At 52.7% G+C, this 24,653-nt stretch overlaps 1 protein-coding gene across 7 annotated transcripts; it reads left to right on the forward strand.

Annotated features, from left to right (window-relative positions):
* The first annotated feature begins 706 nt into the window (after positions 1-706).
* LOC140732473 (high affinity cGMP-specific 3',5'-cyclic phosphodiesterase 9A-like) lies at positions 707-23,596 on the forward strand. Of its 7 annotated transcripts, none has more exons than XM_073055182.1 (17): positions 1,392-1,591; positions 4,050-4,120; positions 4,372-4,449; positions 4,801-4,841; positions 5,581-5,635; positions 6,406-6,530; positions 9,784-9,859; positions 10,588-10,669; positions 11,325-11,399; positions 13,064-13,150; positions 13,889-13,993; positions 14,317-14,399; positions 15,162-15,318; positions 17,608-17,721; positions 19,017-19,121; positions 20,456-20,584; positions 22,370-23,596. In XM_073055182.1, exons 1-17 carry the CDS (start codon positions 1,523-1,525, stop codon positions 22,502-22,504), a joined length of 1,587 nt encoding a protein of 528 aa, XP_072911283.1. In that variant the 5' UTR covers positions 1,392-1,522; the 3' UTR covers positions 22,505-23,596. The 7 variants fall into 7 exon arrangements, with proteins under 7 accessions (XP_072911312.1, XP_072911283.1, XP_072911292.1 ...); XM_073055191.1 differs by having other exon boundaries at positions 6,460-6,530; XM_073055231.1 differs by lacking the exon at positions 1,392-1,591 and adding an exon at positions 1,801-1,898.
* Positions 23,597-24,653: the final 1,057 nt, after the last annotated feature.

The raw sequence follows: 24,653 nt of genomic DNA on the forward strand, positions 1-24,653 counted from the left end.
TGGGCTTCTCGTGGGGGGAAGGGGGGGGAGAAGGTGGAGGGTTAGTACTGTCATTGACAGACATGGAAACATATTAGTTTAATGTGTATTCTCTATTTGTAGAGTATTAATTGTGTTAGCTACTGGTCTGTGTATATTGTAGCACTGAATTTTAGAAAGATATTTTGTGAAATACAGGGGTCAGATACAGAGTGAAACTTCCTCCACACAGTCCTGTGGTCAGACACAGAGTGAAACTCCCCCCACACAGTCCTGGGGTCAGACACAGATTGAAACTCCTCCCACACAGTCCTGTGGTCAGACACAGAGCGAAACTCCCTCCACACAGTCCTGTGGTCAGACACAGAGTGAAACCCCCTCCACAGTCCTGTGGTCAGACACAGAGTGAAGCTCCCTCGACACCGACCCATCACGCACTCACATGGTCAGACACAGAGTGAAACTCCCACCACAAAGTCCTGGGGTCAGACACAGAGTGAAACCCCCTCCACACAGTCCTGGGGTCAGACACGGAGTGAAACTCCCTCATCGTTGTCCCATCACACACCCTCGGGACAGGGAAGTCACAGTTTATTGATTCCGTCTCCCTCGAGTTAAGCTAAGAAGGTTCGGGCTTTGGAAAGAAATGTGGACACACATGCAGCGTGTAAATACAGGTCAGCGGGGAGGCTGCTGAGAGGTTTCTGTGATGTTAATTAGCGCCCAGACTGTCTATTATTACCTCGGCTTTGAGGACTGATTTACATCTGCTGAGGATTAAACCCCTGTGATGCAGACACGGTGACACACTCTCCCCCAAACCCAGCACCCAGCACCCCGGCATGGCAGGCTTCAGGACTGAACCCGTTCAATGAACATCCACGGGTTCTGATCGAGCAGCCGTCCCCAAGCTCCCAGAGGCAGAGAGAAGAGATGATAATGAGCCGATGATGAATATTTTCCATCCCTCAGACGCCAAGGACTGGGTTACCCTGGAAACTGGGTTGCAGAGAAGTTGTAATCAGCTCATGAGAGAGGCAGAGAGGAGAGGGTGGGAGAGAGAAGAAAGCAGTTTGCGATCAGTGTGAGAGAGAGAGGGCAGAGAGAGAAAGAAAGAGTGAGAGAAGGGGCAGAGGTGGAGAAATAGTGATAGAGATAGGGAGGAAAGCATATTGAGTTTGCTGAGGGATTGTAATCATTTTGTGTGAGAGGCAGAGAGAGAAAGGGAGTGGGAGGCAGTGTAAGTGGCAGAGAGTGAGAGAAAGAATGAGACACAAAGTGTGTGAGATGGGGAGAGCAAACTCCATAGTTATTGAGAAGTTGTAATCAGTTTGTGATCGATAGAGAGATGGAGTGATTGAGAGAGAGAGAGGGAGAGAGAGAGAAGGCAGAGGGAAGGGAGGGAGAGAGAGAGAGGAAGGGGAGGGTGGGAGAGAGAGAGAGAAAGAAGGCGGAGGGAGGAAGAGCAGAAGAGACTCGGAGATCCCAGCTTTGTATTGGATTTCCGCGAGGGTTGTTCTGGAGCACGGTTCTCTGAGACACTATGGGATCTGCCCTTTCCGCAGCCCTGCCCAAAGTCATTCACCTGGAGGTGGATGGAAGGATTCAAAAGGTAGGATTATTGTCCAATGGTTTCTCACTTCATCCCTCATGATCAGCGCCCAGAAACAGCTCATCCTTTGAAGGAATAGCGTACGCCCTTATCCAGAACTGGGTTCGCTGGATAGGAATCCTACCGTAACATGGATATGTATGGTGGGACGGTATGGAGGAAAATTCACTCTGCGTCTGACCCCGGGACTGTGTGATGGGACGGTGTGGAGGGACCTTCACTCTGTGTCTAACCTCGAGAGTGTGTGATCGATTGGTGTGGAGGGAGCTTTGCTCCGTTTCTGACCACAGGAGTGTGTGCTGGGACGGTATGAAGGGAGCTTCACTCTGTGTCTCACCCTAGAAATCTGTGATGGTGTGGTGGAAGTTCCACTTGGTGTCTGACCTCGGGAACGTGTGATGGGATATTTGAAACATTGATCTCTAGTGGTGGTCCTAGACTCTGAAGAAGATTGGTTATTTCCTTGAACCCCAGGAGGTGGCCATAAGGCCCATCCTAACTGTGACGGTGCACGGAGCAGTCCCATTCCCACACGGAATTTACATGTAACCGGTTTTCCTCGCAGTCACAGTCTGAGAGCTGGGTCAGTAACTGAGACAAAGGCTCCCCGTCTTGTCAAAATGTTCTGGCAGCTCGTCATGTGCGCTGCCGGGGTGACTGACCCCACTCCACGCCGAGGGTCCCTCCGGATCCCGGGAAACCTCTCCAGCCTGTTCTGTCTCTCCCATCGCCAGCCTGTAGCGAGGCCATTCGGCCCATCCCTCTCATTCCAGCCTTTGAAATAGCCTTTCCAATCAGACTCCCATCTCCTTCTCCCGATGTTTATTCTCCATTGGGAATCTCACACCCGATCTGTTTCCGTTGCACTTCCCCCTCCTTTCAGACAGAACATTATCTTACTTTCACCTCTCCACTGAAAATGTTCTACCCCCGCAGATACTCCACCATTTTGTTTTTGCTCCGATCACATTATCATCCCCGGGAGAGGATATTTCCCATTGCTAAACCCGGGAATCCAGGAAGGGGGCGCTTCAGCCGGCTCAGAGTCTGTGCTAGCTCTTCATCAATCCCATCATTCCCACCTTCTGTTCCTGAACCAGTCATCAAATGGAACAACCTTCTTCCACACATCCAATCCCAACGGGCCGTGGGTTTGCTCATCTCTGAAGGTGAATTGTGACATGAATAATTTGTGTCCCAGAATTTATTCCGGGCATGTGTGAAATGATCCACTTCGGGAGATCAATATGTGGAATACTGTGTTGACAGGGTTCTTAATTAGATGCTTGGTGTTTTGGCATTCATTAGTCACGGGATTGAGCTCTAGAGCCGCAGGTGATATTGCAGCTCGATAAAACTCTGATTAAAACACACTGGAGTATTGTGTTCACTTCTGGTCGCCTCAATTTAGGAAGGATGTGGAAGCCAAGGGAATTTACCAGGATGCTGCCTGGATTAGACAGCATGTCTTCTGAGGATAGATTGAGTGAACTAGGGCTTTTCTCTTTGGAGCAAAGGGGAATGAGACTTCACAGAGGGGTAAAATATGATAAGTTGTATGTATGGAGTGGACAGCAGCGACTTTGTCTCGAATGTGCCGCCTGGTAGAGGCAGATACGACAGAGGTGCTTAATAGTCAATTAGACAGGTGCAGGAATGTGCGGACAATGGAGAGATGTGGGGAGAAGGAGTTGGGTGACATTAGTTTTAATAGTTTGGCACAATATGATGGGTGGAAGAACCTTTTCCAGTGTGATACCATTATCCTTGGCTCCAAGGGGATCTTTCCAATCACCTCTGATCTCCCTGCCAGAGTCAAACACTCTCGTCCTGGGAAACATTCTGGTAAACCACTCCTATGTCCTCTCACAAGCTCCCAGAGTGTATTTCCCTGAATTGAAGTCATTTCAGGCTGGAATAACTAAGTCCGATGTGCTTATGCCTGGGGAGGGGGTTTGGTGGGTTGGGGCTTAGAAAAACCAGTGCGGCCCCTCTCCAGCCTGTTAGAAGACAGGAGCAGCGGAGGGAGAGGGAGAGGGAGATCATTCAGCCGAATGACCCTGACACAGAAGCAGAGGAAGCGGCGATTTGGCTCCATGACCCAATGAACGCTCGGCAGAGGTCCAAAAGCAGTTCCAGGGGCTCTGCCCTATCCATGCACCCACCTCCCCAGGACTGAACCCTAGAACACTTGCCCCATGTGTGATGAGGCAGACCAGCACAGAGCTGACTGTCGTGACAGCCTCTTCCCTCCTCCTCTCCCCTCTTCCCCTCCCCCCTGCTCCTCTCCCCTCTTTTCCTACCTCTCCTCCATTCTTCCCCTTTCCCTCCTCTCTCTTCCTCACCCTTCTCCCTTCCTTACTCTCTCCCCTCATTCCCCTCTCCTCTTCCTCCCCTCCCCATCCTCACCTCTCCCTCTCCCCCATCTTCTTTTGTTCCGCCCGCCCCCCCAATCCAGGTGATCTTCAGCCGCTTATCCAGTCTGTCCGACGTCCGGGACCTCTTGTGTGCCGCTGCTGGGCTTCTCAGGTCAGTCGGGCCGCTTGGCGCAGCGACTAACTCCCCGCTCCTCAGTCAGAGAGTGGCACGTTCGAATCCGTACGTCTTAGCACCGAGGTCCGTGCTGGGGGAGGAGTAGTGAGGGGGGAGCGCTACGGGAAGCGGGGTGTGGAGGGAGCACTGTGGGACTGACCGCTAAGAGGGAGTACTGTGGGAGGGAGTTTTATGGAAAGCTGAGGCGGAGTCTGCCTTTGGTTCTCAGATCTTCTCTTCCTATCCAGAGGGGGCACGCTGTCCTTGTTTGACCACAAGGGGTCGTCGGTGACCATTGATCCTGAGATGCCAGCCAATCCCAAGAGGTAGGATTCGACGGTCAAGGGCATCGGGATGTTTGGGAATATCCTTGGAATGAGGAGATGACTGAGTGAACAATGGACAGGTTTCGTCGAGATTCAATCCCAGAGGCCTGGGTTCGATCCGGCCCCTCACGCAACGTTCCCTCCCTCCTCACTATCTGTATGGAGTTTGTCAGTGGACTGTGGCTGGAGATTCATTGTGGGGAGAGTGTCTGTGGGCTGTGGGAGGGCATTCAGTGGGTGAGGGGGGAGTTGGTGATGGGGAGTGGGGAGTGTCTGTGGGAGGAGATTCAGTCGGTGGGGGGAGTGTTCAGCAAAGTGACCGATATTAATTATGAAATATTTGTTTTATAGTTCTCCATATAAGGTTGTTGTTACATCATCAGGGCCCTCAGGTAAACAATTTTTAAATGTTAAATTCTTCCCTGCATCAGGCCCTCACTGGCCCAGACCAGCGTTTTGCCCATCACTCTATCCCTGTCGCTTCTCGGGCCGTAGTCCTGGTTCAAACATCTGCACCCACGGACAAGACAGCTCACGAACATCTCTACTTCATCCGGAGGTTTGAGAAATTCAACATGCCACTGTTGACCTTGACGATTTTTATCAATGCGCAAAGGAAAGCTTCCTGCCCCGGTGCATCAGGGCTCGATACGGCAACTGCTCTGCCCGTGACCGCAAGGAACTACAGAGAGTTGGACACAGCTGAGCACATCGCAGGCACCAACTTCCCTTCCAAGGACTCTGTTTACACTTCCCTCTGCCTTGGTGAAGCAGCCAGCGTGATCAATGACCCGTCCATCCCCAGACATTCTGTCTCCTCCCCTCTCCCATCGGGCAGAAGATACAAAAGCCTGAGAGCATGTACCACCTCAAAGACAACTTCTACCTCACTGTCATAAGATTATTGAACTGTCCCCTAGTGCAATAAGATGGACACTTGACCTCACAATCTACCTTGTACCTTGCCGTCTGCCTGACTGCGCTTCCTGGGCAATTGTAACTGTTACTGTTTTACCCTTGCACTATGTCGATGTACTGACGTGGGGGAACGATCTGTGGAGACAGAATGTAACATCACTGTACCTCGGCACTTGTGACAATAACAAGCTGATTTATTGATTTCACTCACAGACAGAGAGGTCCTCCTACAGAAATTCTGCACTGATGTCACCGTCCAGCTCTCCAGGTACCGGATTGAGAACAGCAGAAAGCGGGAACGTGATTACCGGCGCTCTCTGTCCCCTTCATCGCTGACAGTCCCTGTTGCCTCTGGTGACCAGGCCCACAAGACCACAAGACAGAGAATTCTGCTCCGCTATCCCATCATGGCTGATTTATTTTCCCTCTCAACTCCATGGACATCAGGAGACTGGAGAGACCAGATAGTCTGAGACTGTTTACCCTGGAGCAGTGGAAGCTGAGGGGTGACCTAGCAGAGGTCTATAGGATTTGTGGGAAACATGTAGGGGAGACAGTTTTACCTTGTTAATGGATCCCCAAGCATGATAAAATGGACTCCTGACCTCACAATCTACCTCGTTGTAGCCCTTGTCTTCCTGCACTGCACTTTCTCCATGACTGTAACACTTTATTCTGCATTTTGTTATTGTTTTTCATTTTTAATGTTTTTTTTCATATATGGGTATCAAAACCAAGGGGGCAGAGGGTGGAGGGGTAAAGTCCATCTGAGGGGTAATTGCTTTCACACAGGACATTAAAATCATTCTTACACAGAGAGGGGTTGGTTATCTGGAACGGGCTGTCAGAGAACATCTTCTGTTCCGTGTGTTCTCCCTGAACCTCCCCTCATCCCTCACCACATCTTCAGGCTGTGTAGGTCTTTGACACAAAATGACATCTTTCACCGTGCATATCAATGATTTGTTGTTACATGTGACAAATAAAGCCAATCTTTAATCTTAATCTTTTTGCACTCCCCCCCCCTTGATTTCTCAGAAAATTCCCTCTATACCCTCTCTCCTCACTGCCTCCCTCCCTTCCCCTCTGCAGGTCCCTGAGGGTGGACGAAATCGAGAGCGAGATTCGGAATAAGCTGGCTGTCTTGGAGAGACGGGTGGAGGGTGAGTGATGTTTGTCCACCCCTGCACCTCCGACCATGGTCTCCATCCCCCTCCTCAGTGACTGGGGGAGGGGGGAACGTGACATTTCCACAGTAATGTCATGCAGCTACCCCCTCCTCCCTCATACTGCCCCTCACTACTTATCCTCCTCCCCCTTGTTCTGCCTCCCTACCTCGTTCGTGTCCCTGTCCTTCTTTGAGAGACGCTCGAGCTCTCTCAACCTTTCCTCATAAGACATGCTCTCTAATCCAGGCAACAACCTGATAAATCCCCTCTGCACCTTCCCTGAAGTTTCCACATTCTTCCTATAAAGAAGTGACAAGAACTGAACACAGTTCTCCAAGTGGGGTCTAACCAGAGTTTTACAGAGCAGCAACATCACCCTGCAGCTCTTGAACCCAACTCAATCCCCCCACTGATGAAGGCCAACACACCACAAGCCTTCTTAAAAACCACTCACACCTTCCTATTAAATCTCGCCCCTTTCACCCCAAACATCTAGTCCAGTGGTTCCAAACCTGGGGTCCATGGAGCCTCGGCTAAGGGTAGGGGTCCATAGCATAAAAAAGGTTGGGAACCGCAGCTGTAGTTCTTGGTTCTCTAACCCTGGCAAAAAGATTCATCATAATTACACACCCCATGATTTTCTACAACTCTATAATTTCATCCTACAGTCTCCTACGCTCAAAGGAATGACTTCCTAATCTGCCAGGAGTGTTCCTATCACTCAAGGCCTTGAGTTCCGGCAATATTCCCATAGACGTCTGCTTTCTTTCTAGCTTAATGGTAGTTTTTCTATAACGGGATGACCAAAACGGTACACAATATTCAAAGCGGAGCCTCAACAACGTTTGGTGCATCTGTAACATTACGTCCAACTCCAGTACTCAGTGCCCTAACTGATGAAGTCCGGTGTTTAGAAGGACGATGGGTGAACTCACTGAACCTTCTCAGATCCTGAGGGGACAGGGAAGGGGAGATAGTTTCCCCAGTGGGAATGTCTCTCGATTGAGGGGACAGAGTTATCAGAACTGGGGCGGGGGGGGGAATCATTTAATACTGTGATGGGTAGGGGCCAGCACATGTCATCAGAAACAGGCATGACAGTGCCTCTGTTTTGTGGAATTTAATGCCACGCTTGGTGGTGAACACCAAGTCATTGGGTATATTTAAAACAGAGTTTGATATCTCAACGAGGGTCTCAATATCTCTGAAAACAAACGTTCTTTAAACCTGTTATCCTTGCCTTTTATTGTTACAGTCACATACAAGCTTTGTACTCACGAAAATTGAAGTCCTCCCCCTTACCAAGTACACCTTTCCCAGAAAATAACCTGTCCCAATCTATACATGCCAGATCCTTTCTGATACCATCTCCAATTTAGAATCTCAAACCTACCCTTTTCCATAAATATCTTGAAACCAATGGCAGTGTGATCACTAGTTGCAAAGTGGTGCCCTACACAAACTTCTGTCACCTACCCTGTTGCATTCCCTAATCGGAGATCTATTATTGCACTCTCTTTTGTTGGGATTTAAGGAAACGTTCTTGACTAACTCTTTCCCATCCAGCCCTTTGCACAGTCTGGGAGCCCCAGTCAATAGATGGAGAATACAGGTGAGAGGCAATGCCGAGGCAGGGTAATGGGTCCTACACAGATTACAGAGGAGGAGCTGTTTGCTGTCTGAAGCAAATTGTGGTGGATAAATCCACAGAACCTTGTGTTTTTTGCAACAGTCTGCGATCTCACTACAAATTTGCTCTTCTAAATCCCAGGGATTATTGAGTGGTCGGTGGCAGAGGCAGATACACTAGTGAAATTTAAGAGACTACTAGATAGGTATATGGAGGAATTTAAGGTGGCGTTCAAGATGGCGGCGCGACGACGCAGGGCGCAGCGGCCACTCCAGTAAGGAATATCCGTTATCTGTAAGTAGGGGCCGTGCACAATCCTGATTTGATTGAGACGGATGTGTGAAGCACGGAGGAACATCTGGCGAAACTTCTGACATGCCTGTGCTGCTGACGCTGCTACTGAGCGATCGGAGAGATCTCCAGAGAGGAAGGCCCCGAATCCTCGGCTTTGCCTGTTGCTTGGTGGCCGGAGCCGGGGTTGAAGCACTCGGCAGAGATGGTGCTCGGTGCTCGGTGTCGGAGGGCTGGTCGGAGGCACGAAGTTGTCGGAAGTTTTCGGACCGACTCACAGTTGGCTGTGCTCGGGTGCTTCCAGAGGCTGCATCGGGAAGTTTTGCCACGTTGGAGGTTTCTTCCTTCTGCCATCTGCGTGAGATGATGGGCTATCTGGGACTTTGAGACTTTTTTTTACCGTGCCCATGGTCTGCTCTTATCAAATTATGGTATTGCTTTGCACTGTTGTAACTGTATGTAATAATTATGTGGTTTTTTTGGTCAGTTAGTCTTGGTCTGTCTTGTGTTTATGTGATATCATACTGGAGGAACATTGAATTTCCCCTTGGGGATGAATAAAGTATCTATCTATCTATCTATCTATCTATATGGGAGGCAGGGTTTAAGGGTCGGCACAACATTGTGGACCGAAGGGCCTGTACTGTGCTGTACTATTCTATATTCTATATAATCCAATTAACGTGGTCATAACTTTCTTATTCCTCAGTTCTACCCATAAAGTCTCAGTGGACGAACATTCCAGTCTGTTCTGACTGATCACTACCGTGGCATTTTCCCTGACCAGTAATGCCACCCCAGCCCTTTCATCACCCCCCCACCCCCCCGGTCAATCTGACTCGTCTAAAACAATGGAACCCCGAAATACTGAGCTGCCAGCCCTGCCTCCCCCCACAACCAAATCTCAAAGATGGCTAAAATGTCATAATTCCCCGTGCTGACCCGTGCCTTAAGCTCGGCCGCCTTTCCTGCAACACTCCTTGCACTGAAACACGTGCAGCTCAGAACACCAGTCCCACCACGCTCAACCTTTTGATTCGTGACTTTGTAACATCTTTCTTCACAACATTTGCGATTAGTAATTTCGTGATTAGTAGGGGTGTTAAAGGTTACGGGGAGAAGGTGAGAGAACGGGGTTGAGAGGGATAGTAAATCAGCCGTGACCGAATGGCGGATCGGGTCAGCCCACACGCCGACGCTCCGGTTCGATCGCTCCCCGTGATCGTTGCCCTCCTCCGTGGGCGTCCTCAGCACAGGCTGATCCCAGGATCCCACCGACCCGGAAGACGAGGCAGTTAATCGGGAATGGCTTGGATTGTGTTGCAGTGGAGAGCGGGAGGAGAGCCGAGATCGCCAAGTGTCAGGGGGAGATCGAGAGGCTGCGGGAAGAGCTTGCCAAGAGGTAGGAGGTACACAAGAGGCCAGCCTCCGTCCGATCCATGTCCTCAGGGTGAATTCTTCCCTCTCATTGGGCCGGATCAGCATTTATCGGCTCCCTCTCGCCTCCCTCAAAGGTGGGGCTGAGTCGCCCCTTCGAACCGCCGCAGTCCACGGTACTGTGGGGGAGAGAGGGAGTCCCAGGGTTCAGACCCGGCGACGGTGAAGGAATGACACACAGATTTCCGAGTGGCAGTAGAGGAGGGGGCAAACTGTCCCCACAGACATAAAGCTGCCCTCATCCTTCTGGGTAGTAAGAGGTGCGGATGTAGATACTGTCCGAGTAGCCCGGGCGGCTAACAGCAGAGTGTTCTGTAGACGCTGCACACTGCAGCCGTGGTGGGCCAGTGGCAGAGGGTGAGGGTGAGGTGTTTAGGGTGGGTAGGTGCGGTGCTGATTGAACGGCCTACCCTGTTCTGGACTGTATTGAGCTCCTCGAGAGGTGATGGACAACCGTGGGTCACCAGCGTCCGAAAAAATAACCTCAACAGAATTTTCTCAGCAACTCTGAGAACACCCTGGAAATGTGGGGCGAGGTCGTCAATGTTGGACAGAGGGAAGGGGACACACGGGGGGAGGGACTGAGGCTCAGGGTGAGTGGACCCTAGTCATCGAGTAGCATTGTGAAGGGTCGTGGGATTGGGGTGAGGAATGAATGTTGAAAGCTGATCTCTCTGTCTCTCTCTCCCTCAGATCCCTCTGGATTTGTGACTCCCCGTGTCCCCCTTCCAGCAGGAGGCTCATCCCTCGCCCTGATGTTCCCTCATATCCCAAGGTAAGAACCCCCTCTCCCAATGTCTTCAGTCACTCCTCCTAGTCTCTGTGACCTTCTCCAGCACCTAGAACCCTCCTTGTCTATGTAAACTCCTCCCACCCTTCCACCCCTCCCCATCTCTATACCCCTTCCAACCCCTGCACACCTCCCAGTCTTTGTAACCCCTCCAGCTCCTATACCCCTCTCTGTTTCTGTGAACTGCTCTTCCTGCCAGCCCGCCCCTCACTGAGTGGGGAGCGCAACACTGTGGGGGGGGGGCTGTGAGGAGGGAGCGTGGGCTGTGGGAGGGGTGGTTAGGAGGGTGCAACGCGCTGCAGGAGGGGCACTGAGGAGGAAAGCTCACACTTTCTCCAGACGAGACGTTAATCCAAGGCCCGGTCTGTGCATGTTAAAGTCCCACAGTCACAAATGGGGAGTCTGGGATGGGTGGGGGAGTGTTTCTCTCTGGGGTCCCAGAATGCTGTTTATGAGATCTTACTGAGCGGTGTTTCCGTCTGCATAGACATAGGTATGTGCTTCTGTGAAGAGGCGCCAGGCCAGGGGTGGGGTGTGTGGTTTGGTGGGGCGGAGGTTTAAGACACGCATGTGGCTTTGATGTGGAGATGTTGCCCTCGTGCACTGACCTCCTGTTCCTCCTTGTGCCTCTCCCTCCCAGTACACCCTCTCTCCAGAGACCATCGAGGCACTGAAGAAGCCAACCTTCGACATCTGGCAGTGGGCTCCCAACGAGGTAGGCATCGGGAATTTCAGAGGCGGAGCTTCTGAGCACAGCAAGAGTCCATCACCGGGCCATGAGGTGCAGTTCCTCATCGAGTCCCACTCCATGGGGGATTCCCTGTTTGAACACAATGTTATTGTACTTGGCCAACTCTGCTTGGAATTTTTATTGGCTTGTTATTGTCACGTGCACTGAGATACAGTGAAAAGCTTGCGTTGCATACTGTTCATACAGATCAGATCACTACACAGTGCATTGAGCTGGATCAAGGCAAAACAATAACAACACAGAATAAAGTGTAGAAGCTACCAAACGAGTGCAGTGCAGGAATACGATAAAGTGCAAGATCATAACGAGGGAGATTGTGAGCTCAAAAATCCACCTTATCACATAAAAGGTCCATTCTAGAGTCTGAAAATCGTAAGATAGAAACTGTCCTTGAGCTTGGTGGTGTATGCTTTCAGGGTTTTGTACCTTCTGCCCGATGAAAGAGGAAATGTCCAGGATGGGTGTGGTTTTGATTCTTTTGTCACCTCTCCCTGTCCCAATCTATGAAATGTACACAACCTGTCACCTCTCTTCCCCAGTCTCTCAAATGTACACAACCTGTCACCTCTCTTCCCCAGTGCCTCAAATGTACACAACCTATCACCTCTCTTCCCCAGTCTCTCAAATGTACACAACCTGTCACCTCTCTTCCCCAGTGCCTCAAATGTACACAACCTATCACCTCTCTTCCCCAGTCTCTCAAATGTACACAACCTGTCACCTCTCTTCCCCAGTCTCTCAAATGTACACAACCTGTCACCTCTCTTCCCCAGTGCCTCAAATGTACACAACCTGTCACCTCTGTTCCCCAGTCTCTCAACACAACCCATGTCATTACCCTCCCCAGTCCATCAAATGCACACAACCTGCCATCTCTCGTTTCTCTCCAGTCCCTCAAATGCACAAAACCTCTCTTCCCAGTCGCTCAATCCTGTCTTTCTCTCACCCATCTCCTCAATCACTCGTTTTCATCAGTTTCTCTCTACCTCCTTCTCTTTCTCTTTTTTAATTCTGTTGTGCTCTCTATCTCCCTCCCCTCCCCAATTCCCTCACTCACTGCAGCTCTCTCTCCCTTCCCTCCCACCCTCTCTCCATCTATTGCTTCATTCACTTGTTCACTTTCTCCCAAATATTCATCACTCTCTCTTTATTTCCTGTCTCTCTCTTTCTTGTCATTTCAATTTCTTAAACCTCTCTCCATTCTCTCATTCCCTGTATCTCATTCTCTACAATTTCTCAGCTTTGCTGCATTCTCTCTTTCTGTCTGTCTCTGTCTCTGTCTCTCTCTCTCTCACTCTCTCTCAGTCTCTCACACTCTCTCTCCCACTCTCTCTCTCTCTTTCACTCTCTCTCTCTCACTGTCTCTCTCTCTCTCTCTCTCTCTCTCTCTCTCTCTCTCTCTCTCTCTCTCTCTCTCTCTCTCTTGTTTTCATCCTCAGATCTGCTCTCACACCATTCCTCCCCACCCCCTTTCAAGCAGAGAGTCCCAGACCACAACAGCTTCCCCCAGGAAATGTCGGCTCCAGCCCCGGTGGGTTATGTTGGGGATGAGGAGGACTGGGGAGAAGAGGGAAGATTGGGGGTGGGAAGGGGGTCTGGATCTGGATGTGTTTCTGCTCTCCCCACAGATGCTGAGTTGTATCGAGTACATGTTCCACAGTCTGGGCCTGGTCAACCAGTTTAATATCAATGCCATCACTCTGAAGCGATGGCTAGTAGGTATCCTCTCCTCATCCTCCTCTCCCAGGAACCATTCATCCACAAGATCCCAATCCCAAACCCTTCCTGTCTACCTGGCTAATGCCCCTCCCTCTGTCTGCTACACCTCCCTCATCTCACTCCTCATGTTTCTCCTGATTCATCTCTCTCTCCCTCTCTCCTTTTCCCATCCATCTCTCTGTGAAAGAGTTGGGGGAGTGGGGCAGGGCTTTCGATTATTATATATTTCTGTATTCTTCTCTGATCTCTCTTAATTTTTCCCTCTAATGCCTCTCCCTCTATTTTCTCTCTTTCTTCTTCCCTACCTCTTCATCTGCATCCTTCCCCTTACCCTTCCAGACGTACTGAGATGGGATGGCGATGCGTGCCGGAGGGGGTCACAGAGATGGGAAGGGGTGCAGAGGCTGGCGGGGGTGACAGAGATGGAGGGGCTAATGGGGTTGAAGGGGGTTACAGGGACAGGAGATGGGGAGGGGTTAATTGGTTCTGTTTGATGAGGTTGAACCCAGTGACAGAACAGAGGGATCTTCCCCTGATCCCACCCCAAACCGCTCCCATCCCAATCCCACTGGGGGCTCATTGATGTTGGAAAAAGGAAGGGTAGTTCGGGGCCGAGGAGGGGAGGGTACACAGCCCCTGATGGAGGGATTGGACAAGTATGAGGCCGGAGCACCAGCAGGAACCTGATGGACCGAAGGGTCTGTAACTGTCTGCACCCTCTCTCTGTGCCACAGCTGAGCGTCCAGGAGAACTACAGGGAGAATCCGTTCCACAACTTCCGCCACTCCTTCTGCGTCACCCAGACGATGCATGGCATGATCCAACTGTGTGAGCTGCAGGTGGGTGTATGGGAGCACGTTCCGACCATCCCGTCCATACCAACCCTCTGTAACAATCACTTCGGTCAAGTTCACTCCTGCGGAGTAGCCCTCCTTCCCCACCGCACGCTCCTCATTGCCCCTTCCTCCTCACCACCCCTCCACCACACTCCCTCCTCACTGTCCCTCCCACAGCACTCCCTCCTCACACTCCCCCCTCATTTGGAGGTTTTGGAGAGATGGTGGGGGCAGAGAGCCCCAGTTGGGTGACGTGTTGTGGTGGGAAAGGAGGAGGTGTGAGCCCAGACCTACACTGACCCCATCCTTCTCCCTCGTCATCTCAGGCCCGGCTGAAACCCATCGAGATCTTGATCCTGATGACCTCCGCTGTCTGCCACGACCTGGATCACCCCGGGCTCAACAACACGTGAGTCTGAGTGCCCAGCCCCAGGGGTCACTCCGAGCTGGTATTCCCACTCCAACGCCGGCCTTGATCCCGATTCCCCCGTCTCCCAACAACAGCTCCAGTGAGTACACCAAATGCTCCTCAAACATCAACCTTTTCATTCTCGGAATCATTCTCATAAACCTCCTCTGGAACCTCTCCAGTGGCAGCTTATCCTTCCGTAGCTAAAGGGCACAAAACTGCTCACAGTGCTCCAAGTGCGGTCTGGCCAATGTTTTATGAAACCTCAGCATTACCTCATTGCTTTTATAGTCTAGTTCGCTGAAAATGAATGCTAATATTCCCATTGCCTTCCTTACTTCCGACTCCACCTGCAAGTTAACCTTCACAGAACCCTCACAAGGATTCCCAAGTCCCTTTGCACCTTCAATTGCTGAATTCGCTCCCAATTTCAAAATTTGTCTACGCCTTTATTTCTTCTACCAGAATATACGGCTGTGCACAATGCTACACTCTTCCATCTGGCATTTCTTTGCCCATTCTCCTAATCTGTCTAAGTCCTTCTGCAGACACCCTGCTTCCTCAACAATACGTGCTCCTCCACCTATCTTCGTTCAGTCTGCAAACGTGGCCACAAAGCCAACAATTCCATCATCCCAGTAATTGACACTTAACGTGATGCCGAGCTCGCTGCGGAGGAGAGATGCCGCTGATGACTGTCCCCACTCTCAGTCTAAGGGTTGGACTCTTGCCCCCCCCCCACCCCACACCACCCCCAAATAGATACCATGTCAATGCTCAGACCGATCTGGCACGTCGCTACGGCAACCACTCCCCCCTGGAACAGCACCACTGCACCGTGGCCTTCCAGATACTCTCAGAGCCCAACTGTGACATCTTCGCTGGGACAGAGTCGGGAGTCTCGGAGGAGATCCGGAAGGTGAGACATTCTGCAGGGGTTGGCGGGGTAGGGGAGGAGAGGTGGCGACACCGACAAAGGGAAATGCAGGAGGGGGCCGCAGGAAGTGGGAAAAAGCTCACTTCGTAGATTACGGGGTGGGTAGCTCTCGGGAGGGGGATGGGAGGGGGTAAGGACGATCCAACGTCTTCCAGATTTCCACAGACATCGCAGGATATTTCAGGGAGTGACTGATCCTTCAAAGATACTGAAATAGTCCAAACACTGAAAAGCAACAGGCCGTAGACAAGGAAGAACCAGACAAGGCTTGCTACAAAAATTGGTCTGATAAGGTAGCAATGGCACAGGAGATGGGACATTATGTTACAGCTGTAGAAGTCATTGGGGAGACCACACTTGGAGTTTTGAGTGCATTTCTGGTCGTCCAGCTATAGGAAGGATATCATGAAGCTGGAGAAGGTGGAGGAAAGTTCTGCTCGAGAACATCTTCCCGACAACACGGTGACCAACACTGTACCCAACACTCCAAAGGTGGTCTCACCAAACTCAGAATCAGGGTTATTGTCACTGAAATGTCATGAAATTTATTTTCTGTACACACAACACATAAAATGTCTATAAATAACAAATAAAGAATGCAAATGAGGTCGTGTTTATAGACTGATGGCAGAGGGGATGACGATGTTTCTGAATTGAAAAGTGTGGGACTTCAGGTGCCTGTACTTGCTCTCTGATAGCAGAAATGGGAAGATGGCATGTCCTGGCTGGCGAGGGTCCTCAATGATGGATGTGTCTTCTTGAGGCATTGCATTATGAAGATGTCCGTGACGGTGGGGAGGGTTGTGTCTATGACGGTGGGGAGGGTTGTGTCCGTGATGGAGGGGAGGGTTGTGTCAGTGACAGTGGGGGGGAGGGTTGTGTCCGTGATGGTGGGGAGGGTTGTGTCAGTGATGGTGGGGAGGGTTGTGTCCGTGACGGTGGGGAGGGTTGTGTCGGTGATGGTGGGGAGGGTTATGTCTGTGATGGTGGGGAGGGTTGTGTCTGTGATGGAGGGGAGGGTTGTGTCTGTGATGGTGGGGAGGGTTGTGTCTGTGATGGAGGGGAGGGTTGTGTCCATGATGGAGGGGAGGGTTGTGTCTGTGATGGAGGGGAGGGTTGTGTCCATGATGGAGGGGAGGGTTGTGTCCATGATGGTGGGGGTGGGTTGGGTCCGTGACGAAGGGGGTGGGGGTTGGGTCCGTGACGAAGGGGGTGGGGGTTGTGTCCGTGACGGTGGGTGGGGGGGGAGGGTTGTGTCCGTGACGGTTGAGAGGGTTGTGTCCGTGACGGAGGGGAGGGTTGTGTCCGTGACGGTGGGGAGGTTTGTGTCCATAATGGTGGGGAGGGGCTGTCTCCGTGATGGTGGGGGGGGGGGGGGGGGGGTTGTGTCCGTGATGGAGGGGGGGTTGTATCCGTGACGGTGGGGAGGGTTGTGTCCATGACGGAGGGAAGGGTTGTGTCCGTGACGGTGGGGGGGGTTGTGTCCGTGACGGTGGGGAGGGTTGTGTCCGTGACGGAGGGGAGGGTTGTGTCCGTGACGGTGGGGAGGGTTGTGTCCGTGACGGAGGGGGTGGGTTGTGTCCGTGACGGTGGGGAGGGTTGTGTCCGTGATGGAGGGAGGGTTGTGTCCGTGACGGTGGGGAGGGTTGTGTCCGTGATGGAGGGAGGGTTGTGTCCATGACGGTGGGGAGGGTTGTGTCCGTGATGGAGGGAGGGTTGTGTCCGTGACGGTGGGGAGGGTTGTGTCCGTGATGGAGGGGAGGGTTGTGTCCGTGATGGAGGGAGGGTTGTGTCCGTGACGGTGGGGAGGGTTGTGTCCGTGATGGAGGGAGGGTTGTGTCCGTGACGGTGGGGAGGGTTGTGTCCGTGATGGAGGGAGGGTTGTGTCCGTGACGGTGGGGAGGGTTGTGTCAGTGACGGAGGGGAGGGTTGTGTCCGTGATGGAGGGGAGGGTTGTGTCCGTGATGGAGGGAGGGTTGTGTCCGTGACGGTGGGGAGGGTCGTGTCCGTGACGGTGGTGGGGGGGAGGGTCGTGTCAGTGACGGTGGGGGGGAGGGTCGTGTCAGTGACGGTGGTGGGGAGGGTCGTGTCAGTGATGGATCTGACCGAGTCTACAACCCTCTGCAGCCTCTTGTGATCCATGTGTTGGAGCCTCCACACCGGGTGGCAATGCAACCAGTCCGAATGCTCTGTTACAGGGAGAGTTGGTGGGTGGGGGTGGGCCACGTGTTTGTATACGGGAGGGGCTCTGACCTTCTCCCTTCCCCCCAGGGGATGACGGAGCTGATCTTGGCCACAGACATGGCGAGGCACGGGGACATCATGGATGCGTTTGCACAATGCCTCGACGTGTTCGACGACCAGAACCAGGAACACGTCCGACTGGTCAGTACCGAGACCCCAGGGCACTCTGGACAGCTGAAGGCAGAGAGGAGGGGGCACAAAGACAGCGAGGGGTGTAGGGGTCAGAGGGGTTAATAAAGATGGGATGGGTAGAGGAACTGGAGGGTGGAAGGAGTGGCAGAGATGGAAAGGTGTGTAGGGGTTAGAGGGCTCACAGAGACGGGGAGTGTGTTGGAACTGGAAGGAATCACAGAGACAGGGAGGGGTGTAAGGGAGGGAGTGGGCCACAGAGACGGGGTGGGGTGTAAGGGAGGGAGTGGGCCACAGAGACAGGGAGGGGTGTAAGGGAGGGAGTGGGCCACAGAGACGGGGAGGGGTGTAAGGGAGGGAGTGGGCCACAGAGACGGGGTGGGGTGTAAGGGAGGGAGTGGGCCACAGAGACAGGGAGGGGTGTAAGGGAGGGAGTGGGCCACAGAGACGGGGAGGGGTGTAAGGGAGGGAGTGGGTCACAGAGACGGGGAGGGGTGTAAGGGAGGGAGTGTGCCACAGAGACAGGGAGGGGTGTAAGGGAGGGAATGGGCCACAGAGACGGGGAGGGGTGTAAGGGAGGGAGTGGGCCACAGAGACAGGGAGGGGTGTAAGGGAGGGAGTGGGCCACAGAGACGGGGAGGGGTGTAAGGGAGGGAGTGGGCCACAGAGACAGGGAGGGGTGTAAGGGAGGGAGTGAGCCACAGAGACAGGGAGGTGTGTAAGGGAGGGAATGGGCCACAGAGACGGGGAGGTGTGTAGAATCCAGTGGCAGGGAGGGAGGTGACATGGAGACAGGGAATGTAGGGGCCATAGGCAGTGATAGAGATGGGGATACACACTCAATGTTCTTGTTAATTGGAATTGGTTTATTATTGCCACATACAGTGAAACGCACACTGTTCATACAGATCAGATCATTACACAGTGCATTCAGCTGGAATAAGGTCAGACAATAACCGATTGCAGAACAGAGTGTAACAGCTACAAGGAGAGTGCCGTGCAGGTAGACAATAAGGTGCACGGCCTTGACCTGGATTGTGAGGTCGAGTCCATTCATCGTACGAGAGGTCTACTCAAGAGTCTGATATCTAAAGGGTGGAATCTGTCTGAGCCTGGTGGGACGTGTCTTCCGAGGAAGCTTTACCTTCCCAGGGGTGTGGCGGGAAGGTTTGACGATGAGGGACTGTCTGGGTCCAGGCATCACTGTGTTAACAAATTGGGTAGAGGGGTGGGAATGGGCTACCCGCGACTTGTCGACTTCCTCCTTCTCCGCCGCTCACTAACACCCTCGTCCTCCCTGTCGACAGCTGGAACAAGTACTGATCAAATGCTGTGACACCTCCAACGAGGTGCGGCCCACCCAGGTCTCTGAGCCCTGGCTCGACTGTTTGTTACAGGAGTACTTCATGCAGGTGGGTGGTGGCGGGAAGGAGTGAGGCAGGAGCACCTCGCTGTGAGGAGGGAGTGTCGCACTCAGTAAGGGGCAGTGGGGAGGAGAGTGTCGTGGGAGGGCAGAGGGATAGGAGAGTTGTGGTCAGGAGGAAGCTTCAGAATAGTGGTGGTGAGGAGGGAGCATTATGGGAGGGGAATGAGGAGGGAGCACTGTGGGAGAGGCAGTGAGGAGGGACTGCTCTGGGAGGGGCAACAAGGAGGGAGCACTGTGGGAGGGGGAATGAGGAGGGAACGCTGTGAGAAGGAAGTGCCTTGGTGTGGGAGGAGCGGTGAAGAGGGAGCGCTGTGGGAGGGCGGTGAGGAGGGAGCGCTGTGGAAGGAGTGGTGAGGAGGGAGTGCTGTGGGGGAGCAATGAGGAGGTAATGCTGTGGAAGGAGTGGTGAGGAGGGAGCGCTGTGGGAGGAGTGGTGAGGAGGCAGCGCTGTGGGAGGAGCGGTGAGGAGCGAGCGCTGTGGGAGGAGCGGTGAGGAGGGAGTGTTGTGGGAGGAGCGGTGAGGAGGGAGCGCTGTGGGAGGAGCGGTGAGGAGGGAGTGCTGTGGGAGGAGTGGTGAGGAGGGAACGCTGTGGGAGGAGCGGTGAGGAGGTAATGCTGTGGGAGGAGCGGTGAGGAGGTAGTGCTGTGGGAGGAGCGGTGAGGAGGGAGTGTTGTGGGAGGGGCGGTGAGGAGGTAATGCTGTGGGAGGAGCGGTGAGGAGGGAGTGCTGTGGGAGGAGTGGTGAGGAGGTAATGCTGTGGGAGGAGTGGTGAGGAGGGAGTGCTGTGGGAGGAGTGGTGAGGAGGTAATGCTGTGGGAGGAGTGGTGAGGAGGGAGTGCTGTGGGAGGAACGGTGAGGAGGGAGTGCTGTGGGAGGAACGGTGAGGAGGGAGTGTTGTGGGAGGCACGGTGAGGAGGGAGTGCTGTGGGAGGAGTGGTGAGGAGGGAGTGCTGTAGGAGGAGTGGTGAGGAGGGAGCGCTGTGGGAGGGGCAGAGAGGAGGTAATGCTGTGGGAGGAGCGGTGAGGAGGTAATGCTGTGGGGGAGCAATGAGGAGGTAATGCTGTGGGAGGAGCAGTGAGGAGGGAGTGCTGTGGGAGGAGCGGTGAGGAGGGAGTGCTGTGGGAGGAGCGGTGAGGAGGTAATGCTGTGGGGGAGCAATGAGGAGGTAATGCTGTGGGAGGAGCGGTGAGGAGGTAATGCTGTGGGAGGAGCGGTGAGGAGGGAGCGCTGTGGGAGGAGTGGTGAGGAGGGAAGGGATGCCTCGCTGTCAGGGGAGGTTCGGTCTCTATCACTGCTGATGCAGTTGGACCTGTTCCAGGGAGACCGGGAGAAGTCGGAGGGTTTACCAGTGTCGCCCTTCATGGACCGGGACCGGGTGTGGAAATCTCACACACAGAGCGCATTCATCACTTCCACCCTCATGCCCATGTTCGAGTCCTTGACCAAGGTAACGGGGGTGAGAGTGGTGGGGGGGTGAATTCACTAGGGGAGGGAACAAGTAATCGGCCTCATACTAAGTGGGGAGGGGGAAGGGAGCAGGTCTTTACCCTCTCTGCGTCCCATCCCCTGCCGCTCCTACCCTTCCCTCTTGAGGCTCAATCTCTTGACGATGTACTCAGTGGAGGGGACGGTTCTGCCATGGTGGAGTGGAGCTGGCTGAGGTTACAGTCCTCTGCTGCCTCTTGTGATCCACCATAACAGGTAGTGATGCAGCCAGTCAGAATGTTCTCCACCGTACATCTATTAAAAAAACTGTTGAGTCTTTGGTGAGATAACAAATCTCTTCAAAATACAAACAGTGGTATTGTCTTTGAGATAAGAATATAGACCCCTCTGCCCCAACACCCCTCTGTGTCTCTGTGACACCCCTCTAGTCCCTACACCCTAACTCCTACACTCCTCCCCGTCTTCGTGATCCTCCAAAGGTGGCTACACCCCCCACCCCCCATCTCCATGATCCTCCTCTGGCCACTACGTCCCTCCCCATTTCCATGAACCGTCACTCGCCCCCTACACTCCTCCCTATCTCCATGAACTCCCTCTCGCCCCTACACCCCTCTGTGGCTCCATGACACTTCTCTGGCCCCTACACCCACCCTATCTCCATGAACTCCCTCTCGCTCCTACACCCCTCTGTGTCTCCATGACACTTCTCTGGCCCCTACACCCACCCAATCTCCATGAACTCCCTCTCGCCCCTACACCCCTCCCTATCTCCATGAACTCCCTCTCGCCCCTACACCCCTCTGTGTCTCCATGACACTTCTCTGGCCCCTACACCCCTCCTCGTCTCCATGAACTCCCTCTCGCCCCTACACCCCTCTGTGTCTCCATGACACTTCTCTGGCCCCTACACCCCTCCTCGTCTCCATGACACTTCTCTGGCCCCTACACCCCTCCTCGTCTCCATGAACTCCCTCTCGCCACTACACCCCTCTGTGTCTCCATGACACTTCTCTGGCCCCTACACCCCTCCTCGTCTCCATGACACTTCTCTGGCCCCTACACCCCTCCTCGTCTCCATGACACTTCTCTGGCCCCTACACCCACCCAATCTCCATGAACTCCCTCTCGCCCCTACACCCCTCCCTATCTCCATGAACTCCCTCTCGCCCCTACACCCCTCTGTGTCTCCATGACACTTCTCTGGCCCCTACACCCCTCCTCGTCTCCATGAACTCCCTCTCGCCCCTACACCCCTCTGTGTCTCCATGACACTTCTCTGGCCCCTACACCCCTCCTCGTCTCCATGACACTTCTCTGGCCCCTACACCCCTCCTCGTCTCCATGAACTCCCTCTCGCCACTACACCCCTCTGTGTCTCCATGACACTTCTCTGGCCCCTACACCCCTCCTCGTCTCCATGACACTTCTCTGGCCCCTACACCCCTCCTCGTCTCCATGACACTTCTCTGGCCCCTACACCCACCCAATCTCCATGAACTCCCTCTCGCCCCTACACCCCTCCCTATCTCCATGAACTCCCTCTCGCCCCTACACCCCTCTGTGTCTCCATGACACTTCTCTGGCCCCTACACCCCTCCTCGTCTCCATGAACTCCCTCTCGCCCCTACACCCCTGCCCATCTCCAAAACCCCGAGCTCGAATTCCTGGGAATATTATCAGGAGATACCTTGTGATTGTGATAGGATGACCGGGAATGCCAACAGAGGGGAACGTGAGTCCGAATCTGCTCCCAGGATGTGACGGGACGTTGTCTCCTCTTTTCCAGCTCTTCCCCCAGCTGGAGGAGGTGATGCTGCAACCCCTCAGGCTGGCGAGGGATCGTTACCAGCAGCTCGGAGAGGGGGAGATGGCGAGACTGGAGGTGCCCTCGAAGCCCACCGTGGCATCAGTCTCCATCTGACGGGACAGTGGCATTTTCCTCTCTTGGGGGTGGGGGTGGGTTGGAGGTTTGGGTAAGGGGGATGGGATAGAGATGGGCAGAGCACTCACTCTCTCTCTCACACAAACACTCTCACTCACACTCACACCCCCAGTCACTCACACTCCCAGGGCACAGCGTTGTACAGACTAACTCTTTCCAGATCCTTTTGAACATCAACACTAACCAATCTCCCACAATTTAACAAATACTTTGCTCTCTGTTCTGTGCTTTAGTGGATGTTTCCAAACATCTCCACATTATAATCTCTCATCTGTGTTCTCACCCACTCTCAGCACGCCCTCTCCTCTCGAAGCTCTGAATATCCTCCCTTCCCCCTCCCTCCCCCAATGGCACTGGAGCGTAGTGTTGAGCACGAGGCTTTACAGTACCAGTGACCTGGGTTCAATTCCCAGAGCTGTCTCTGAGGAGTTTGCATGTTCTCCCCATGAACGTGTGGGTTTCCTCCCACAGGCCAAAGCCCTACCAGGTAGGTGAATTGCTGGTTGTAAGTTGTCCTGTGATCAGTCAAGGGTTAAATCGGGGGTGCTGGTTGGTGTGGCTTTAAGGGGCAGAAGGGCCTATTCCGCGCTGTGTCTCAGTAAGTCAATAAAAACTCCCGATCTCAGCCAGTCTAATCAGGTCAGCGACCTGTCAGCAGTCCTTATCATGAATTACCGTAAATATCCTGAAAAACCTGCCCCAGATACTGAAAATATTGTGTGAACACACATAACCCAGTATAATAAATATCAGTGACAAGCCTCATTGGCTCCCGTATTGTCAATCAGCCTCAGATACGGGAAATGTTGCAAACCAGTCCCTCTGAAAACTGCAAACACGGAACCAGCCCCTCTGAATACCGTAAATATTGTGAACCAAAGTCCGAAGTTGCAGGTGAATTTATTAACGTGCTGTATGTTACCACAGAGCACCTTGAGATCCATTTCTTTGCAGGCATTTACGGAAAAACAGAAATACCATAGAGTTTAGGAAATGCTGTATGCGGAGACTGCAAACAACCAAGGTGCAAAAGAAGACAAACTGTACAAATAAAAAATAATCCTGACTAAAGGGGTTGTAAAGAGTCATTGAAAGTGAGTCTGTAGCTCATAGAATCAGCTGAGTGTGGAGGAGAGTGAAGTTATCCACGCTGGTTCAGGAGTTGATGGTTGCAGGGGATTAACTGTTCCTGAACTTGGTGTTGTGGGATCTAACCAGTCTCACTGTCAAAATATTATGGACCTTCTGCACCAGCTACTGTGAAGATTGTGAACACAGCACTATAAATATTGAGCACATGTGATACGAAATGTAAATATTGGAAGAGAAATGCCCTGAACCATAAATATTGTGAGCAAGCTGCAGTGATAAAGGATTTAAGATAGTGCTGGTGAAAACAGACAATTTGCTGGCTGCAAACAAAACTACTAAAGTGATAAAGGGTTTATGCAACTCAATGCATAAAAGCATGTAGACATGGACAAGAGGTTCAGATGTCACCCAGAACAGATCTCAGAATGGGAAAGAAATGTGATCTAAGTGATTTTGACAGATTGTTGGTGCCAGAAGGGGTGGTTTGAGTATCTCAGAAGCTGCTCATCTCTTCAGATTTACGTGCACAACAGTCTCTGGAGTTTACAGAGAATGGTGTGAAAAGCAAAACAGAAAAATATCATCCAGCGAGTGGCATTTCTGTGGGTGAAATGAGAGAGGTCACAGGAGAATGGCCAGGCTGCTTCAAGCTGACGTGAAGGTGACAGTCACTCAGATAAACGTGTGTTGTAACAGTGGTGTGCAGAAGAGCATCCCTGAACACACAGCACCAGCAGACCACGAAAGGAGACCCAGTCACCACTTCATTATGCAAAGGAGGGACCGAATAAAGTGGTCTCTGAGTGTTTATACCATAATTATGGTACTGGTGTCATACTAAATATCATAATGGTGAGCCAGCTTACCGAATACCATAAATATTGCGACCTCACTGCATGAAGTACCATAAAGATTGGGAAGTAACCTCACAAAATACTGTAAATGCTCTAAACACACAGTAATACACCACGAATATTGCAACGAGCCACACCGTGTCCTCTCACACGGAATTCTGCAAATATTGTGGACACAGAGC

The sequence above is a fragment of the Hemitrygon akajei genome, chromosome 1 (genome assembly GCF_048418815.1).
Source record: "Hemitrygon akajei chromosome 1, sHemAka1.3, whole genome shotgun sequence".
NCBI lineage: Eukaryota > Metazoa > Chordata > Chondrichthyes > Myliobatiformes > Dasyatidae > Hemitrygon > Hemitrygon akajei.